Source organism: Python bivittatus, unplaced genomic scaffold, assembly GCF_059951505.1.
Source record: "Python bivittatus isolate LINGU-HERP-01145 unplaced genomic scaffold, Pbiv_v1 ctg000330_np1212, whole genome shotgun sequence".
NCBI classification, from domain to species: domain Eukaryota; kingdom Metazoa; phylum Chordata; class Lepidosauria; order Squamata; family Pythonidae; genus Python; species Python bivittatus.
In genome coordinates, this window is record NW_028277058.1 from 10,586,065 (window position 1) to 10,608,715 (window position 22,651).

The 22,651-nt window shown below is 35.0% G+C and overlaps 1 protein-coding gene across 1 annotated transcript in view; it reads right to left on the bottom strand.

The window, feature by feature from the left end:
• Positions 1–22,651, bottom strand: part of CFTR (CF transmembrane conductance regulator) — a 97,779-nt gene that overhangs the window by 69,363 nt on the left and 5,765 nt on the right. The window contains exons 2-4 of the mRNA XM_007422922.4: positions 9,082–9,192; positions 5,013–5,121; positions 300–515 (exon numbers count right to left, since the gene is read on the bottom strand). Of these exons, the coding sequence (XP_007422984.2) occupies positions 300–515; positions 5,013–5,121; positions 9,082–9,192 (436 nt within the window). The remainder of the gene's footprint in view (positions 1–299; positions 516–5,012; positions 5,122–9,081; positions 9,193–22,651) is intronic.

The window sequence follows — 22,651 nt, forward strand, 5'->3', positions numbered from 1 at the left end:
TCCTCATAGCCTGCAACTACTCACTACTGGGAAGTTGGACGATGGTCATGTAGGTCGTGTAGTGACACTTACCTATACTCCCATTTTCTCTGTTACTGCTGGTTTCAGAGCTAAATGTTAAGCAACCCTCTGCTGATATTGTATAATAAACGGAATGTAGGTCATAAAAAAGAGATGCTTTTTACCACAGGTTACATCCTTCCATTACTGCAGCAATGTGGGGCTACAGTATGTTATTATCAATGTCCTACACAATTTAATTACCTTTGCATTTCATTTAACAAAAATAGGAAACGTACCTTTTTATAAATTAAGCTAAACATGGCTATCCTGATTTGCATTCCGATGTGATGGAGGCCAAATATTGCTGGGTGAAGAAGCAACATCCGTACAATGAAAAGAAGACAGAGTCCTATGGCTAAATAGTAAGCTATTGATCGTTCGAGTGAATTAGAAGGATCATAAGAAGCAATTATTCTTCCCAGTAAAAGAGGCTGCACAGATTTAGTAACTTCCTGCAGTTAAAAGAAAAAAGTCAAATATTTCTGTCAATTTTTCCAAATAGCTAATGTATATGTGCACTTATGTATTCAGCAAATTTGAGCATGGAGAATTATAACCTTACCATCAGACAGTGAGGTGACTGGCTCAGTTAGCAGTGGGCAAAATGGATGCCTGTCACAGACCGCCCCATGCTGCCTAAACTGCTATCTTCCCTCAAGTAGGAAAATAAAATTCAGCAGCTAACCTGATTTGTTCCAATCTATGGAACAAATTACAGAGAAAGTTCTATCTCTTTGAAAAAAGTAACTTTTGGTCTTTTGCCTGAGGCAACAAAATGTGCAGGGCCATTCCTACCCACATCTCCTCTGTCTTTGGAACTAATGAATGCAAAGTTGCAGAGGCATTCAGCATTCTGTAGCAAATAATGTTGTCACTTTTAATATCCTTATGATCACTATCTTGCTGAAAAGGGACCTTCTTTCTAACCTGTCCTTTATTATGACTTATAATGACCATGATAGCTATTGGGGAGGATAACAGTTAGGGAAGATAGCGAATATCTCAGGGAATCCAGCCTGGGAAAGAATAACTATTTTTTTTCCTAAATGAAAGTTGAAGTTATGACTGAATTACTGAAAAGACTATAATTCCAATACTACTGTACAATCATAAGAATTTAGGCTATTAGAGCTCACCACAATAACAACTGTGGTCATTTTGGGTCAGATTCCCTGTGTAGCTACAGTAAACAAAAATGATTCCATTCATCCGAAAGGATCTTCTTTTAGATGACTTTTGCCATAACTTAATAAATCTTTAACAATTATCATGTATGACTCTCTACTTACAGTTTGCATTGCTGAATACATTTATTCTCTCTATATAAATGAAGACTGAAAGAATAGGGAAAATTCCACCTTTTATACATTCTTTAAACATTCTTACAATATACATACAAAATGATGGTAAATCTTAGTAAGAAAATTCTCATCCACTGATGTTTATAGTTCCCTGAAGAAATTTTAGACATTTTATATGAAATAATCATATAGTATATGATTTGTTTTGATATAAAATATGTTTGAAGAATGTCATCAGGAGCTATAAGTGAGGTCACAAGTAACCTTTGTTTTCTGTCCTTTAAATAACCTGAGGTCAGCATTGTAAATTGATTTCTCATTATTATGTGTAATCATTTCCTAATAGGTCAGCATGAAAACACTGGTATTCATACAGTGTTTTCAGAAATGGACTGAAACTGACACTCTGAATCACATAGTTCCTGTTTTAAGTACTCACATCGTTTTATAAGATTACATATAATTTTAGAAAAAGACAAACAAAACAGACTTATGTTTGACCAACACAGCAATGTTTTTAGTACACAAGGAAGAATATTTATAAAAGAACAATTAAAAAAAGAATTGGGCAGGTGTGTTGATGCATCCATGTTTAGGATCAAGACTAAGGCAAAATCATAATAAAACCTGCTTTCTATTTTTTAATACATGCATGAGAATGTTAAGAGAAAAAATAAAAAGTTGGTGACGAAAACTCACAGCTGGAGAATGGAAAGCACATTTTTTAGAACCAAACAGAGTCACAAAACAGTGAGCAAGCTTTGAGTTGTCCAGAAGTTGTCATCAGATCAGAAGGTACAAAAATCTGGGGTGGGGGGTGGGGATACAAAAATTGTTCCAGATGCTGTGGCCATGAAATGTGTAGGCAAAGGACAGACATGAAGAGAAAGATGACAATCTTCATATTAATAAAGCTTTGGATTAGCTTTAAGTAGGACACTAAGTAACAATTCCAGATGGAGCCAAATCATGTAATATAATTTAATGACTCTAAAGAATGTAATGGAACTCTCCAAACTTTAAGCCCCTCTTCAGTTGGTAAAAAAAAAAAAAAAAAAAACTTCTCTTCTACTCTGCCCTGGTACTTACAAATTATAGCACATGTATAGCACTATAATTTGTATTTTTACTACTGTTTGTTGTGTATACCATACAGAGATAGCAATATGTTTTTAGATTATTGTAATGAAGTGATTTATAGTTTTTTACAAGAATGCACAAGAAATGGCTACATATAATGTTTCACAATGATTAACAAAGAAAAAAATAATATTGTTTTCAAATGATAATGTCTATAGTTATTCTTGTTGCTTCTTTTATGATTTGAAAAAGATAATTTCTGTACCATGTGAATCTTTAAGCAAGCCAGCTAGTGACAGGAACATGCTGAAATCAAGCTCTCCAGAATATCCATCTATCAAAGCTAACAGCTGTTCTAGTTAGATAAAGATTTCTTTCTAAAGGTGCAGACTCTGAATATAAAATATGTATTGCAATTTCAAAGTGCTTTTGAAAATCATTATAGACACACCTAGCATTATTAGTCTTTGCTATAGTCCCATTATACTTGTGAAAGATAACAACATTTGCAGTATCAGGATAATTTATATTATTCTCTAATAAGATGGATAAAATGAAGCATGTCAATTTAAGAAAATATTTTATCCATGTTGCTGCAGCTTGCATTAAAAATACAAGAAAAGCAGTGAGAAACAACTGGAATTTCTGTTGTTTTAAAATTATATCTTGGGCCAAAGAAAGAAAGCAAGGGTTCAGTGAAAAAAAAAAAGAGAGATTCCTTTTTGAACCTTCTGAGTTGAATTGCAGAGAATTTCTACTAATTTAGGAAAGCAAATTCCATATCCAGCATACTTCAATATTTTTATGAACATTGCTGACAAACATGAAGTTTGTTAAAGAATGCTGATTCATCTTTTCATACAGCGTCAGTTTGTTTGATATATATGATTTCTCAAGCAAACAAAAAGTATCAATGCATACATAGTTATAGAATCACATTTTAACACTGCCAAATTAGCTTTCTCTATTTAAAATTCAAATTAATTTTGTACAATACATGATTTCATCATGAAACCTATATGCACAATTACTGATACCATGATGTTTGAAGACTTACAGCATTTTCCAAGCTCATGCGCCAGTATCTCCATCAGATTTTAGTGCTGGACACACACACACACACACACACACACACACACAAAATGATGATCCCAACTTTCTAATTCTTTATCAGTCGAGAAACAAAAACTTAATTTAGATTAAACTTTTCTCCAGTCTCTTTCCATATGTGGTAAAGAAGCAGAAATATGTTTTCAGGCTCTAACAAGTAGTTTTCACATTTTTTAGACCTCCAGTTGTCCATGCATCAACATAAAATTTAATAAGTTATACATACCTAAGATCCAATGCATATGAACAAAAATAATTTTTGATGGAAGAAATTGAATGCTTTCAGTTTTAGAACACAGACACACAGACACACAGACACAAATACCTCATGGAATTTCTCCTCTCCATCCCACAAATGTAAGAGGAAAAATAGATAGATAGGTTAAAAGCTTGTGAATGTACTCTTTCATCATGTATATGGGGTATATAGATGCTATCTAATCCTGATAATAAACAATCTGAAGCTCCACTAAATCTGAAGAAATTGGATCTATATTCAAAGAACAAATGAAATCCAAAGATTAAATAATTCTAAAGTGCACAGTATAACTATTTATTCTTTGGTAAATTCATCTTCCATTTACTTCTCCAGATGGAAAAGTGAAATGCAATTGTTCAATGATGTGCAATAAAGTATATTTAGAATAGGAGCTCTCACTGGTAAATTCCAGTACATTTCCTAAAGTCTTTTTAAAAAAAAAAAAAAATCTCACCTATTTTGTCTGTAATGTAATGTCCAGAGTCACCTTGTGTGAGATGGATGCCCATATAAATTTGATAAATAAATAAATAAATAAAAATAACGATGATTAACTAATGGCAATGATTAAAACTATGCTACTCTTAGAATCCTACCTTCTAGTGTATTGTAGAAGAGAACACCTCTGGAAGGTGTTCTCTAACCCTAAAAATAATTCGTGTATTTTTAGTATTTTATAAGAAAGAGGTAGAGAATTTGTAGCCCTCCAGATATTGGACTACAGTTCCCAATATCCTTGAACTTCAGTATCCTGGCTAGGACTGAATTTCACAAAATCTGGTAGCCCACAAGTTTCCCACTTCCGGTAAAAATTTGGCTTAAATGAGATGTGCGGGTGTTTTTATGCATGCATACTTGTATATAATATATACCATACAAATGAGGTTTTCAGTTTGGTCTCTGGTGACAAAGGGTGAGAGTAATTTTCTAATTAACATTATTTCTCATGCTGACTTGACTGCAGAGATGAAAAATAGTTCAATTAAAATATTTGCGTTTAGGAACTGTATATAAACTTAAACATGTTTTAATATAATAAATTACTCAATGTTTATTTAATTTGACTCCCATTGAGCCAGCTTTGATTCCTGTTGGGTTAATAAATGAAATCAGCATTGACTCATGCACTGCTTAAAATTTCTCAGGCATCTCATATATAACATTGCAATATATTAACTGAAGTAAAAGGAAACTCTTACCCCTAAATATAGTATTATTCCATAGAACATAAATTTCCAGAAAAAACACCGCCTAAGAGCATTGATGAGTTTGGGTTTTTTCTTTGAAGCCAATTCTCTGTCCCATTCTCTGAAGAGTAAAAAAGAACATTAAGTTATGTGACCAAATAAACCATTCTGTAGCCCAAGCATAGTTCACTTCACTCAAGGATATCCAAGGAGATTTAGTAAAGGTATCTATTGAAATCAAAGCTTTGCAAAGACCCCAAGGATCTGATCCTCTGTGACTTGATAGCTCAATAAAAGTTCAAGTGTAGTTCAGTCAAATATTTGGCAGATGGAAATACTTAGTTATACATCATTCTGCAGAGAGTTAATTCATCAAAAAGGTCACACTGTATGTTTTAAAGAAACCTGTTGTACTTCTTCAGACCAATAAACAAATAATAGGCAAATAAAGGTTTTGGATTGCCTCCAGTACCCTGGGAAAGAAAGGGAAAAAAGACAAACAATTCTGTTCTGTTTTGTTATTTTTTTTTTCAGTAAAGCATGTCAGCTGCCACTGAAAAGCCCTTTTTTATGGTGTAATTCAACAGCCCTGAATGATGCATTTTTAGAATCAGTTTTAACAGATAACATAATTATTTGTGGAAAATAAAGTAATTACAATATTTAGATACTGCTAAAAGTTACAACCAACATGGAATTTTATCACTTCTTAACTACACTGAATATAATACTGGGAATTAACTGAGTAATACCAAAGAGCAACTGATATGACAGACTTCACTAAAGCGTTTTCTTCACAAGTGACTTAAGACATCACCCCGCATAGCCCAGCCATTGCTGAAGAAATATAAACCGTGACCTCATGACTGTTATTTGGCATGATAGTTGCATGACTCTAGGAGATGCTATAAGTAGCTTTATGGGGAATTTATTTAAGAAAAAGCGGTATCTTTTTAAGAGACTACTAGAGCTTTCAGTGGGATAGAAAGCATTCAAATGAAGGAGAAATTTAAAATAAGGAATCCAAACATTTTTTTCCCCAGGCTCAGCACTCAGTATTAAATAGGGTTATGATCGAGAAGATGACTGGTTTGGGGCTATATCTGGGCTGCAAAAATCCAGATAATCATTTAGAGTTTCTGTATGTCTTTTGTCTGTTTCTGTATGTTGAATCAAGGCTCAGGATTCAGCATTCAGTCTGAACTAGAACGTGTCAGCTGGGAGCATCTAGTGCAAGACAGACCTCTAAGGTATGCTTCCCTGAAGTACCAGTCTTCTTTATGCCAAAAGGATCCTGTTTTTCAATGTTTGCTCATCAGTCCAAGCAAATAAAGCATCTGACCAGGAGATGACCCAATATTAAGAATTCCACTCTTAAATCTGGGGAATATTTATTTTACAAGAGAGATAAGTGTTTTCATCTATCTATCTATCTATCTATCTATCTATCTATCTATCTATCTATCTATCTATCTATCTATCTATCTATCTAACACAGTTATATAGCTGCCCATCTCACCAAAGCAACTCTGGACAGCATACAATTAATAAAATAACAAGTGAATAAAAACAGGCATATAAATTGAACATCAAATCTCCACCAAACAGGTAGTCCATTTGGTTATGCAACCCCAACTCTCTGACTAATTTACCCACAAGAATCCATGCTGCTCTGTTTGTGGCCAGAATGACACATCAGTCAGCTTCCATGGAAAAAGGAGTAATATAATCATAAATATTCTGATAAATTTTAAGTATCTAAGACACAAGGTAGGATTTTTCCAAAATTGATGACACATTTATTCATTTATTTATTTTACCCTGAACCACAGAAAAAAAGCTTTCCATTTAATTAGTAGAAATACAAAAGTAGAAAAAAAATCCATACTGAATCAATATTATTTGCATTTATCTTAGAATCATTAGTTACTGTATTTGTATTAGAATAAATCAGAATAGAACTAAATTAAATATAATTTTATGCCAAAGTCATGTCATATATAAAACTAATTTTGGACTCTGATCTCAACTTATTTTGGTTTAGAATTAAAGAAGTCAGACATACTGAACTTAGATTTACTCTTGCAATTTGGTTCCTTTTTCATATGGTCTAATCTGGTTCTTGGGTATATACCAAATTTGTTTTCTAAACTGTTTTTAAAAGATTTTGGAAGTTTCTTTGCCTTTAAAATTTCATTGAACCTATTTCATTGTTTTAAACTTTCCCACTTCACAATTGTGATAAAAAGGATTGGCAAGTTTTAGCAAATATACACCAACATTTGACAGCAGAGGTTCAAAGGCTACAAAACAATTTTGGAGCTACAAGGACTCTTGGGTCACTAATTCCCCTTCCCACAAATAAATATATATTTATTAACATATATAATATGGGGATTTTAAATATTAGATATTTTGTACGCTATTATAAGAATTATACACATTTAATATGGATGTGCAAAATTCAGTGATCTAGGAATAAAATAAATTCTCTCTGGACCATGCCAAATGTCCTCCTAGTCCATGCTATTTCACAGATGATTCAATGGTTTCTGGAAGTAAATCCTCCAAACCAGAAATGGTTTGGGTATTCAAACATGGGATTAAAATGGCATGGTTCTGGAGGAGACTTGACGTGGTCTAGAGAGAAATGAAATATTTCAGTGTTCTACAGAATTTTCCACTCATAAATCAATGCTTAAAGACCTTATGGATAACAAAACCCTTTTGGCTCATTAAGAAATGTTCATAAAGGTATGTAAGAGGATGTAAAAGTATGTAATCTCCATTGGATTAGACATGCCAGAAAAATTAATGGGACTCATTAATACACATTCAGCATGATTTCAACTGGATTCATTCAATATATTTAAGTTAGACCTTTTACTATTCAAGAATTTAAAAAAGAAGGTATCTGAGAGTTCCATTACAATGCCAGAAATTAGCTGAGGGAAAAGCAGAACTTCCACAATGATACTATCTGGGTTCACACATTGTACTATGCCTTGGTTTCCTTAAACCAAGGTTTCCTGAATAGATCACATTTTTCATAACTTATACATAATGTTTATCCATGTAACCATGGCTTATAAATCACAAGGTTTGGTTCATATAACCTACTAACCATGAACAAAATCACTAAATGGCTCAGGGCAATGAGTGAATCCAGCTGTTCAATGATAGCTTACTTGAAAATTAGTAGAGATTTATTTATCATAGAATCTGGAGGGAAATGTGGTTCAGTCTCATTATTTTCATTATGGTTTCAAAAGTGTTATCCTATATAAATTGAAGTTTTGAAGGTATAATAGGTTTGTTAAAAAGCTTTTCATTGGGTTGAGCACCTAAGAGCCTTTCAATTTCCAAATGACTTACACACATAATGGGGAAGAAGGCTATTTTCAAAGAAATTTCTGGATTATGTACATGAAAATAATTATGTTGAAGAACTAATACTGCAATCCAAGTATGAATGTCTGAGCAAGCTAGGATTTACTTTTGAATATATGCCTGAGATTATATTGTAGAGAGTCAGTTTGGCATAGTGGTTAAGGCATCAGGTGGGAGACTGTGCTCTAATCCCTCTTTAGGCACAAAACCAGCTGGGTGACCTTGGGCCAGTCCCTCTCAGCCCTAGGAAGTAGGCAATGGCAAACCACTTCTGGAAAACCTTGGCAAGAAAACTACAGGGACTTCTCCAGACAGTCCAATCAAGACTGACTTGAAGGTGTGTGTGCGCATGCACACACACACATACACACAAAGGGTTTATCATGCTGGGTGACTACAATGCAATTTGTATTAAAAGTAGAAGCAGACAGGGCCTTGGACCTGAACTGAGGAGAGCCAGTTTCCAATCACCACTCAGCCCCAGAGCTTATTGAGGAACACTGGATCAGTTATTCTTGTTCAACCCAACAACCTTCACAGGATTATGTTTCTGAGAATGAAATGAGAAGAGACCATTAACATATACCATGCAGAATGCTCAAGAGAAAGAGTAAGATAAAAAAAATAATTAGTAAATAAATACCTTTACATTTATTCGCTTCCAGATATATAGAATTATGTTAATACATACCTTTCTAATTTTTCAGAAAGATTATCTGCAGAATCTGCAGCAGGGATTTGATAAATGTCTGATAATTCCAGGCGCTGTCTGTAACCCTTTCTCAAAATAGGCTTTGTCCATCTAATAAATAATAAAAGCATTTTAAAATTAATCTAGATGTTTAATATATGCATTATAGGTACGCTTTTAGTTTTCTATTTTTTCTTTTAGCTCCTGCTACCATAATCACATAGTAAGTGCACAGTCACACAAACTGGCATAATTAATAAATAAAAATTACGATCCAGAACAAATCTGGCATAACTTGTTCCAAGTATTCAAGGGGAACCTACAAATTTTAAAACAACAGTTGCTTATCTCATATGACATGCATACTTTCAAAACCAGGTGAATTTTTAAATCTGTGAAAAGGTACGGGGAAAAAAAAAAGAAACTTAAAATGGCACTGAACACATCCAAGATCTTGGATCCGTCTAAAAGCATTATTTGGATCAGTGTTTCTCAACCTTGGCAACTTTAAGAGAGGTGGACTTCAACTCCCAGAATTCCCCAGCCAGCCATGCTGGCTGGGGAATTCTGGGAGTTGAAGAACACATCTCTTAAAGTTGCCAAGGTTGAGAAACACTGATTTGGATCAATGTTGGTTAAACTATTCTATAAACATTTATAAAGCATGATTTATAATATATCCTCACTGTTTACCACACAATTTTTATAAATAAATATGTGACTAAAGTAAACACGGTGAACATATTGTCCCTAAACTATTTTGTGCAGCTTAGATTGTTTGAGCCTGATCTCATTTGCTAGAATGGAAATGCCATGAGGAAACAATTTCCAGGACTTCCTGGTTGGCCTTACAATTCTTACTCAGATACTTTGAGTACACCAAAACCCTTGGGCATAACAACAGAATTTCTACTTTTTCCCTTTTAGACTGCCGGTATGAAGTCCCTTCAGTTCCACAGTTGATACCATGGGATTTTCAAACTATCTGCTTCAGAAAAAGGTACATGATTCTTTGGATCTTTACCTGCATCAGTGAAATATTAAATTGCGGCACAAATACATCCATACACACCTGGAACCTGAATGTCAATATGGAAATGTTGATTTTTAATGTGGTATCCTTATCTCAGTATAACTACTGCACAGAATTATACTGTAAACAAGCAGCTGACCCTGGCCCTTCTCAAAATTAAACCTTTTCTATGTTAATCTGGTCCACAATAAACTGTTATTAACTTATAACAATCTGACTTTATTTCCATTTATATATAAAAAGAATTGCAAAGATTAACAGCCATACTTTTAAGAAGATAACTTTGGGCTAAACTAAACATGGCTTTAATTTCTATTAATGTGCTTCTCTTCCAAAGTTGAGTAGAGAAGCAGGTAGGGGTTCATTACCCAACTCTGGATTTTAAAAATATAAACGGAAGCCAGAGGCTGCAGGGGATGAGTAAATAAGATTTAATGTATCTATTCCCCATGGAATAGGTTATAATAACCTTATAATATAATTCTCTTTGAAGCCTGATTTGCATCAGAAAGAGCATCTCAGATGGCAACATAACAAATTAATTAAGAGGCCATGTTCACCAACCTTTCCCAATATTCCAGACACTGTTCCACACCTAATTGGAAGGGAGAACTCTTCTTGAATGTCATATTGGCCTTTCAGAACATGTGAAGGACCTTAATAGTACCAATTCAGATTATCACATTTGCACCTGATCAACTCCAGGTTCAAGAGAAGGACACCAACCTTAATAATTTGCAATGCCTAAAATGTTGCTCAAGAATTTAAGAAATGCAATGTGTTGAATGCATTATTACAAAAAGTTTTCTTATAGACATGGTTAAAATAAATTATTTGGTTTCTAGTATACAAATACTGTATGAGTGAAAACATTTTTCTTGCACAAGGATACATAGAGTTTTGTACTTTGTAAAAAGAGTTGAGGACAGAAATTAACCTACTGCTAAAATTTATTGTATTTATCTCTTACATTCAGAAACGTCTTTCTGAATCTGGCACCGTCCTATTATGCCAAATGCTATAGTGGGTGGAAATTCTGTGGCTTGCAATCCCTACCCACTTGGGGAATGCACTGTTGAGAAAGCTTGCCCCAGAAAAACAGTCCAAAATGTGCAAGCTGGTCCTTCTGAATGGTACTGTGAAAAAAACTTCAGGTTGTTAAAAACATGTATCAGTCCCTCCTCTTCACAAATGCAATCTTATCTTTCATATAAGAAAACACTGAACATTTACCTCATTTGCCACTGATAAGAAAAAGATAAAGAAGTAACGCAAAACAGAAATGTTGCAATGCAGTACCTCCTGAATGATTCTGATTTTACTCATACGACTAAGACATTTCAGCAGTATGTTAGAATGGTTATAAATCCTCCCAGCCTATTTCATATCATATTTTGGGGAAACTGTTTCCAATAAAGTGCTATTGTCTACATTTTTATTTTTATTTATTAAAAATGTAACTAGGCATTTTGCCAGTAGGAAGAAAATAGAATGACTACATAAGGGAGGTGACTCTTGCATAATTCCAGGAAAGGACAGTGTGAATCTCAAAGACTGTTCTCTGAATCAACTGGTGCTCTATTTTATCTAATATTACTTTTGTATAGCTACAGTGATGTAAATAATATACTGCATGTCTGCATGGCTGTCTAATCAGGAGAAGTTACACTCACACACACACACACACACAGGCACACCTTGTTCACTCCCATTATCCTACCTTTGCTAGTTTGAGCAGGAATAACTATAGATATGGCATTGTCATGGACTTATTTCTGAACAAAACTGTACTCAATTAAAGAGAAATAATGCTGCACAGTTTTGATAAGAACACATTTATGTTTATTTACCAATCCAAGTCATATTATTTGTAGATAAACAAAGTACGCAGTTTGTTGCTGAAATAAAACTGGATCTTAAATAAACATCATCCCATTGCCTAAACTGGTCTGAGCTATAAGCACACACTCAATAAAAATTACTACTGCTGCTACATGTAGCGAAACATCAGGAAAGGATTAATTCTTTCTCCATTAGGAATGGATTAGGAGTTTGAGGTTAACTACTATTTGTACATCAAATGGGTTTTTTTTTCCTTCTATTTCTTTCTTTGTTGCCACAATGTGTAATCTTTTTGAAGGCGAAGACATTCCCAATGGTAATAATTTTATATGCCAAAGTAAGTTCTAATACGCATGTGGAATGGGTGTATGTGATTATGTCAATATAGGGTGGATTCCTTCCTTGTCCATCTTGTAATCCAAGTTCTTGATTTCAGTCCTCAAGAAAACCTGTTTTTGCTTTCCAGATTCATTTTCCAGTAGACCTGAGACAGTTTCAGTATGACTTTATAATGACTTCCACCCCAGTCCTACCAGTAGATCTTGATACTTAATGGGATAGTTTTCTAACTTGGATATTTTATTTTATGACTTTGTCATTTCAGGAAATATGCACTGTTTTACCCTGCTGATCAGTGGAAGCCTACAAGACATGTGGAAAAGTTTAGATTGGGCCAGGACTTTGAAGTCCCCAAAGTGTTTGGGAGGACTCAAACTCAAACTGATTGTCCAGCTTTTCCAATATTTCAGCACCAATGCTTCCAGCAATCAATGCATCACTTTGAAGTCTACATACAGTACATATCTCTATTTACATAAGCTGATCATTGAATGATCTTATTACATTCTAACAGACAATTTTTTCCCATTGGTATAAGGTGCAGTATTACACTGCACCACTATTCCTGGGCTAGCAAATTTCTACCAACAATTTGGAAATGTCTCCCTGGAACCTTGGCTCTAAATTATTTGATTTTGGCTGATAGTTTGGAAACTTAAAACCATGGCTGCATAGGGGTAATGCTCTGTTCAACAAACTACCATTTGTCATGGTCACTGTGGTGAGTTTGGCAACCCTCATTAATAATCATGACAAGCAGCTAGCCTTCTTCTCAACTTTTATGCAGGCATATGGCTTTTCCATATGTTCTCTGTCTTCTTTCTAATTTGAAGGCTGTCCTTATGTCACCTGGGCAGGAAAGGCACTGAAGTAAAGATCTCATTACATCATCTGGATTTTTGTTTGCAAGGCTTTATATGCATCCTGCATTCAGAAAATTCTGGCTAGGGAAATAGGCACTGGGTTCTTTAGTGGGTCTCATTCTTTAACCAGTCTAGCCTTTTCAGCAAGTGAAACTAGACAGAGAGTTTCATTAAACTGTGCTGCCTACAGAAGAGGAGAGCACCTATAACCATCAAAGCCCAGAGAATAATGGCACCATAGAATGCTCAGCTTTTCTATTCCAAAAGCCCAGACAAGAGAAGGCAACACCGAACTTACTCTGCTGAAACTAATTTCTTATTTTGAACCCTAGAAAGTAAAGTATGTTATACACCAAAATCTAAGCCAAAAATCCAGTGAAAAGCCAGCCCTCTCTTTAACCAAGCCAAGGACAATTCTTTCCTTTTGTTACACATGGAAGAACAAATATAGACCCATCCTTTTGAATATCAGTCAATTCTCCCAAATTTCCCTAGACTCTGATTGGCCTTCTGTAGGATTGCTAGAATTTTCCTTCAAATTCTTCTCTTTCCATACTGAGAGATTTAAAATGACAGAAGACATAGATGATAGATAGATAGATAGATAGATAGATAGATAGATAGATAGATAGATAGATAGATAGATAGATAGAATCCCACGATTTTATCTTTCTCCTTTCTGATTTTAACAATGCAGGATAGGTTATTCTGAAATTCCTAAAAACCTGTTTTCATCATGAACCCCATACAAAAACCAAACTCTTCAGTATACAGTGTAACTGTAACCTTAAAAACAGCACCTAGGAAGTATATTTCTTCTCATAAAAGTTTACACACAAAAGGGTTGCGAGTATTTAAAGGACAACAGCATTCCTCATTCTTGAAAATATATGTCAGACAGAAGTAAAGAGAATAGAATAAAAATAGGTTGTTCTTTTGCAATATTTTGGATTTGTGTTTCGCTTGAAAAGTACCATGTGTGTAATAAATTGCAAAGAAAAGTAACCATGAGAATAGAAAGGAAAAATAGCTAAATGTCAGGTAATAGATAGTTTAAAACATTTTAAATGTTTATTAACTCAGATAAAATAACCAAAGTTATATCATTCATGGTAACTTAGACTCTTGCTGTATAAATCACTGGTATCACAGCATAGTAGCTGGAATGTGCAGGTTAACCCAATATAACATAGCAAGCTGGACTTGGCCCAAAATCTTTTAGGGTGGAATGTTCCCATTCACTATTTCAGCCAGTCATAGCATGTCATATTCATGATATTCCATTTGCTACACTTCTCCACCCAAATGGTATTCTGATTTTGTCATCACCAAAAATTTATCCCATTCATTTGCACTAACTTATTGTTACTTATTTTTCAGCAAATTTTTGGACCTTCTCAAACCCATCAGAACTTTCCTTTGCTTTCCTAATCACTCCATCTTGATTCACCTAAGTTAACTATTAGTGTATGGGATGGATATACACCAAAGCAAGGTGGAATTTGTGAATCTCCGAAATTCATAGTCATTAGCTTGAAAAACCTAACACTGGAATTTGGATCCACTCCATAAGGTTTAAATTCAACTCCAGAACTGACACCAGGAACTAGTGGTAACTAAGGGAATTTAGTGACTGGGTGTGGGTGCAATTCCACAAATTCAAAATGACATTTTCTGTTTAAAAAAAATCACACACAAAAAAACCCCACGAAACCACTTTGCACATCAAGAAAAGAATGTGGCATGATTACACCATACCATACAAAGATGGGTCAGATTTTTTTTTCCCTACAAAGCAGGCATTCCATAGAATTCTCTCATTAACTTCATTCATAGAAGTTCCTAAGGAGCACTTTAATAATTAGATTTATCTTTATGGACATAACAAAATAAGTAGGAATTACTGTACTGTATCACTCAAAGGCACTTTCAACAGTATATCTTTATACTACACACTCCTTTAACAAACTATTCTGCAATTAATGAAGAATGCAATGCTAATTATTAATATGATCTTTTCTTTCTTCTCTTAATATGCAATGTGATTTGTTGGAATCAACTGCAAAGCAATAATTTAACCTACAATTCTCTCTAATAGCGATTTTGGGTGGTTAACATTTTAGGGTACAGTAAAGTGGCCCCAAAATAAAACAGAAGATTCTACATAACTGCTGGACTCTCCTATGTACAGTAAAGGCTTAACTTAGTCAAGCTTATTCCTTCTTCAAAACAATATGTAAGTGATATGCCACTGACTTCTTCCAGGGTGTTTCTCTGATTTACCAGTCTAGTCTATAGTCCTGGGATTTCCTGGTGATCTCTCAACTGACTACTAACCAAGTCCAATCCAGTTTAATTTTTTCAAGGTCAGCCAAGGTCAGCTGAATACACACACACACACACACACACACACACACACATCATTTAAATTTGTAGGATCTATGAAGGTTGACAGAGATAATGCCTTAGCTACCCCCTGGGCTACATCAAGTGTCTCAGCAGAGTTGGAATGACTGAAGCATAGAAGCATCTGTAATATATATGTTACAGTTTATTTCCTATCATTAATTTTTCTTCTACAGATATTCAGAGTTGGGAGGACAGAAGAACTGGATTAAGAACTTGGCATTGTGACAAGAGGTTTTAAACCTTGTGGTCCCACCAGAATTCAGTCATAACGTACCCATTCCTAATACATACCATACCTAATTGGAGGAAAATTCCACTGACACAATTAGCTTCTAGTCTCAGAAACTGAATTAAAATTCAGCTTATTCACATATATACAGCTATGATGTATATATGTGAATAAGCCACAATAAAAATAACATAAAGAAGAAATTCACTAATGCACATTGTTTTGTAATGTGATGGTACAAGACTGTCAGAAATCTACTATACAGATTCTTGACATCATAATGAATTTCATTCTAATTACATGTATCAATTTCTGGTTCTTAGACCTTGTACCAAAAGCAAATCCATATTTATATTTGATTTATTTGACAAATTTATATAGCCACCCACTTCACAATAATGCTGGGAAGTATACAAGTTAAAAACAAAACCTAATACAATAAAACAGATAAAAGATACCTATAACCAGGGAACCAACACACTCCAGCATGGTAATACAATATCATTCAGGCAGATATATATTCCAGTCTATCCAGAGCCTAGGGGAAAAGCCAGGTCTTCAAGGTCCATTTAAAGGATCTTGGAATAAGGAATAAAATAAAATCTATGAGGAAGAATAGGGGTGAAGTGGTAGACAAATTGAATTTATTGCATTGAAGTAGTATATGATTTCAGTAGTATATGGCTGGCATTTAAAGGATGTCTTTCCTGAGACGTTTTGCTGCTGTCAGTCTCTTGACAATACTAGGGATGTTATTGTGGGCACATACATACTCAGAGAGCTCAGAAGGAACAAGAGTATTATACAGGTAAAAGAAGGAAAACAAGTTCCACCTCTTCTTTTCACTGCTTAGTAACTAAATACTCTTCATAAGAATGATACAAGCTTCCACGTAGATGGGGTATTGTCTTAATTCTTCTTTTATTTGCTTTATAACTTTTTTCCCTTTTAAACATTTCCTCCCTTAATCATTGTCTTTGGATCTGTTTGTTCTAACTTTTCTCAACTTTTATCCTATATCAGTAAATGGAAGTATAGAACGCTTTCTTTTTTCTGTGAAGTTGTCTCAAGACTTCTACAGCTCTCATCAGGAACAATTTCTTCCTACCTACCCCATGTAGGGTTATAATGTTCCAATAATCAGCTAAGCAATAAACTTGATGTGAATATCAGAAATTGAGAGTACTGACAATAATATATCCAGCCATCTAGCTTCCTTTTTCCTAAGGTTGGCAAATATGCTTGGAAGAGAAATAGGTGTGCCAATATTATTGTGCCCCATATTGATCATGGAATTTGATCCTTGGCAAAGGCTTGAAGTATTTCTATGAAGTGTTCCACAACAGTAGTTGAAAAAAATATGCTGAGTAGTTACAACAACCTTTGTCCTTCTTGAGGAAACTCGCTTATCTGTGCTTGAAATTATGTAGTTCTATCACTAGAGTGTTCTAACACTATACTCACACTTTAGAACAACTTTCCTAAACATGGTGCCTGGTTATGTGCTGGAACTGAACTTCTCAGAATTCTGGGAATTACATTTCAAATACGTCTGGAATATGTCAGGTGGTAAAAACTAGCGTAAGCTGAATTTTACAGACCTGCTACTTGCTCCATATATTGATGTCCATGAAGAAAGATTGACCATCTCCCAGCAGTGATATTCCCAAATCTATACAATTCATGCCACAGGTGAAAATAAAGGCTTCCTTTGCAGCATATCAGAACTGTAAGGCTCATCAAGGTTATTTTAGAACAACTACCATCTCCTAAGTAACAGCAGCACTGGGTGTTTCTCAAGATATCACTGTCTCCTAGCAAGTTCAGCACAAGCAAGCTAACACACATACTACTGCATGTGCCAGAACAACTATCGTCATTATCATTTCCCAGATCTTATTTCCAGCAACTAAACTTTTCAAGTACATTACTTTATTCCAAAACCTGCTGTGGAAAAGCAAAAGACAGAACTTCCGAGCCAAGTAACACTGGTTCATTGATTAGCGTTAGAATATAACTCCTATATTATACACTATAATGTAACATTCTAAAAAAGAACAAGCACATTCCTACATAGCCATCAGCTGAAATGTCTGCTGCATGTTTGCACCAATGTATGAGAGTCCTTGTGTCTACTCTGGATCTTCAGGAAATGAAAAAAGGGGAGGAAGGAAAGCCTATCAGATTAACCAAAGGAAGAACAGGAAAATCAATATTCCAACTAGTGGCCTGAACCGCCATCTTCCTCATTTCCTGACTGTGTTTTCTTGCACTGTGCAAGGAAGGGGGAGAACTGACTGTGGAAACAGATGGCATACACATCTCTCACAGCACTTCTGATTTCAGGCAACATGAGGGAAATCCAAGGACTCAGGAGGTGAGATAAGTCAAGAATTTTCATCAAATGCTTATGCCACATCTCCAAAGAAAATGCTTCAAAAGTGCTCTCAGCGCAGCTCTAGGGAACCTGCAGAGGATCATGAGGATACGGGAGACCTAAGATTATATCAGCTTAGAAATGGGATGAAAAAGTTTCAGCATAGGTAGAGAGTTTCTGTCTATGCTTTCTTTTGCAGAAAGAGTGCCTAATTATTTTTCTATCAACAGCTGCATTCCCTGTGAGGTTATCTGTTGGAGTCCTCACAGCAGGCAGAGCTGAAAAAATCAGTGTGTGAGCCAACCCAAAAGTAGATAGGGATACGCATCATCGCGAAGCACTCTCTTTTTCCTGTTTCTGATATGTTTCTCTTTTTCCTGCTCAAGAAGCAGTCTGCAAGGATGGCATAAATAGCTTTTACCAGAAGTCTGGACTGCTCTCTCGCAGATAACTTTCTAAATTAGGCCACCATCAACTTTTTAAACTATGTGAAATCATAGTTAAGTGCAATGGCTGTAAGCATTTAATTCTATCATGCTGTAATATTTATTTTGGGGCAAGGCTTGATCAACCACAGGCCACCTAAAAGCATGTGCAGGAGAATTATATTTACATGGATGGAGTTTTAAATATCTTAAATGATAATACAGTCATTCCCAAATCCAGAATTCACATATGTAATTTGTTTCAATCTAGGTTGGTCAATGTAACATACAGGACTAATTACAGACATAATATGAGCTATAGAGAAAGACAGGTGACTAAATTCCTTGAAATTGTTTATATCAAGCTTCTTCAGATAAGAGCTGCCCTACAGTGCTCAGCAAGACATCCTTTTAAAATGATGCTATTATCATCCATTTACTGCAGGTAAAAATCCATGAAGGTTCTTTTATTAATAGATGCTTAAGACATTGTCATGTTTCAAGCATAATAAGAGCTGTTGTGGGTGAGCAAGAAAAACGGTTCAATACAGTGAATTGGTAGGGATAAATTGGTCCATGGGGGGGGGGCTTCGTGCTAAACCATTTATGCATCATGCTAAATCAGATTTGTTTGAACTAAGATTTGTTGCAAAAGTCAGAATTGGCTAGATTCACACAGCTTGAGTCTCCTCTGAATCCAGCTTGACTCCCTGTAACTTCATAGACACATTCCATGCAATTCTCTTAGCAACAATGCTGAAGTGTTTTGTTACTGTGCTCCTTCATGATATTTATTAATTTTACTTCCCAGCCTAGTCTATAGGCCTGGGATTTCCTGCTTGTCTCTCATCCAAGCACTAGCAAAATCCAACCTTGCTGAACTCTTTGAGATCATTTAAGATTGATCACAAAAGGTTTATCACCCATCTGGCATCTTAAACTTGGTAAACTATAAAACATGGTTTACAAAACCACAACAGTTGGGTTCACATAATATACAAGCCAGATCCAAACAAACAGATCACACTGTGGTTAATCACAAGGTGTGAATCTTGTCTCAATGTCTCTAAGTCAAATTTTCACTGGATTAATTGGATCAAATGACAAAGTTATGAATCTCAGTGACTCCCGAGCATTTGCATAGGTATTAACACATGATCAGAATGACTTGCACAGATTGTAAATTTTACTGGCCTCACTCTAACCTCACATTGAATTAGGTTTTTTCCTAGTGTCATCTCCAAGTTCAATATATTTCAAATTATGGATCAGTAGAAAATCACATGCAGATACTATATGCAAATAAAGTTGCATTCCTGTGTCCTTTATTCTGCAATGTAGTAAGTCCAGGTCCAACATTATTCCATTACCTTTCTATATAACCTACCCTCTCAATTTGACCATTTTACTCAGTTTTGCTTCAATGAGCATTTTTTTGCCTCTGTGAACATTTCAGATCCAAAAAAAAAAAAAAGTCAACTATCTAATTTTCCCTTGCCACAAGGGGTTATGGCAGATGCTGTTCCCTTAAATGACTTAAATCTAGTGACTATGTTCAGCGAGTAGTAAACCTACTCTCGGCTTGTGGCACAGAATGGTCAGGGTTGAGACACGATGTTCTCTGAAAGGTTACAAGATGGATTGCAGGTGATGGATTGAAACAGATGGCATTTCAATTCTTTTCAATTATGTAAGATTCTATGAAAAGGATTCGCTAGCCAACTATTTCTATACCGGAGAACAGGAATTATTATTCAAAGTTCTGGCTACCAGCATCCTTACCACCTCTCAACACTTACTTCCTTAAGATTCTCAATGCTAATATAATGTTTTGCAATGGTTACTAAATTTAATAATTAAACTAAACGGTTGTACAAGCAACTACTTTGAGCAATAAGCACTGGAAAGTAAAATCAAGTAAACAATATTTTCTTAGCGTTTGGATTCTTAACAAAAATTGTGTTGTCAGTGAAAACTTTCAGTTATAATAATATAGGAATAATATAGGAAGGAATCGTGAGTGTTTCACTTGGAATTCCATGACCCTAATAGCAATTTTAATGAGCATCATTCAATAAGGAAGCCTAGAAAGAACATATTGGCATCTTTATTTTGTCAGTGTTCAGTATATTCAAAGCTGTACGCATATTACATAGGGTTTTTTTTTTAAAGCAAAATGTTACTTTCCTATAGTAATGAAATACCAAAGATTGTATAAGCTAAACTAATATATGAGGATGAGTATATTATAATACTAAAATGCTAGAGTTGTCATTTGTTTTTCCAGGAGCAAAACATGCTCAGTGTGAAGAGTAATAATAACAGGTAAACTTCCACAGAGCTTGTATATACATGATATTCTCACAGCACTTAACCACAAGTATTGTTTTTACCTCCAGAGCTGCCAATTGTTTGCACTGTGTTATAGAGGAATAATCCAATGCAAATATCTTCTAGTGAAAGACCATCTCTCTGTTTATAAAATTATATAGATAGGTATCTTGGAGGAATATCCATGTTTCAGATCAAACAGCTTTACATTCTTTCTATATCCTTGTTCATTTCTTAGCACATGTATTTGTTGGCTACAGATGTGAGGGCCTATCATTCAAAGGGAGAATGCCTACTTTGTAGGCATATGGTGTAATGGTATGGGAGAATGACTGGGAGACAGGAGGAAGAGCCACAGACTAGACAATAGTCAGATAAGAGGCAGCTTATCCCACATAAGCAATGAGGGTGTGGCAAAGTCTCAGAAGGGACCTTTCCTAGTTTCTTGACTGTAAAGGCGAGGGGGGAGAGATGCACTTTCAGACTTGAAAGATTCTGTTAATTTCCAAGATTAAGGCTACTATAACTGGGCTTCAAGATGTGAGATGATCACTAGATGGCAGCAAAAGAAACAGAAAGTTCTACCTGTTTGCTGACATCTAGTGCCTGTCCAAATGTTTGCAGTTTAAATATGATAGTTCTATTCAGAATACCAGGAAATACAGTATATGATGCTCTGGACTGGACCTTTTCCTTCAAATCTCTTCATGCTCTTTATGCATAGAGAAAAGTAAGGCTTCTATTGGTGCCTCTCTTTGGCACATATGCTGTTCTTTTTCCCATGCACAAAGATTAAAGAAAAATTGTCATAGAGGAATAATAGCACTCGTTCTTCACCTCCAAATCAGTGACCCCAAGTGGACACTTCAAGGAGCTTTGAAATGTGAAAAGGTCTTCACCTGAGCCTTAATAGAGTAAATGTGGATGTCTTAAAGGCCAATTCCAAACCCAAAGCCAGAAGCCTCCACCCCAAAAGCAAATGAGCAAATAGTCTGATTCCATATATACAGTAACATCTTCAAACATCTGCATTTTTTATAATATAACTTTAAAAAAAAGAACATCAGAGAGATTCTGTTCCCAGTTCCACAAGCAAAAGCAGAGTACTGTAATTAGCTTGCTGCTAAGACCCCAACAATGATTGTTAAATTTATCCCTGGAAATCTTGCAATCAAAATCTTACATATTTTGGAATATGGTTTTGAGTAGTCCATGAATAACCTTCAACATGCTGCATTACATGGGGGTTGCAATCCAGAACCCAGTGTTATGCAGTCATAAAATGCCTCCTGGTGATTACTGGATCAGTCCTTTAAGTTAGGATTCTTTAGGATGTTTAAGGGTGGAAATGGGAGCAGATTGCCTCCCAATAATAGTCTTGTGGATTTTTGCTGCCAGTTCTGATAGTACTAATGCTGCAAACAACTGCCTTAAGTGTAGCTTTCCAATGGGGGACTAACATTGGCTTTGTCAAAGATAAATAAATCTAGTTTATTTGTCACAATAATCTTACAGTAAACACTCATCCATTAGTTTCCTGATGATTTTATTATTTTGTGAATAAATTATTTCACTAATAATTTATTGGTGAAATTATTGCAGTAGGATCTTACACTGTGTAAATATCCTAAGGTAAGTTATGATGGGTAAAACATATGAAGGAGAAAAACCTAGGTTTTTATCTTCAGTCAAAGTTTTGGAGAAATTAAAATGGGGAAACTT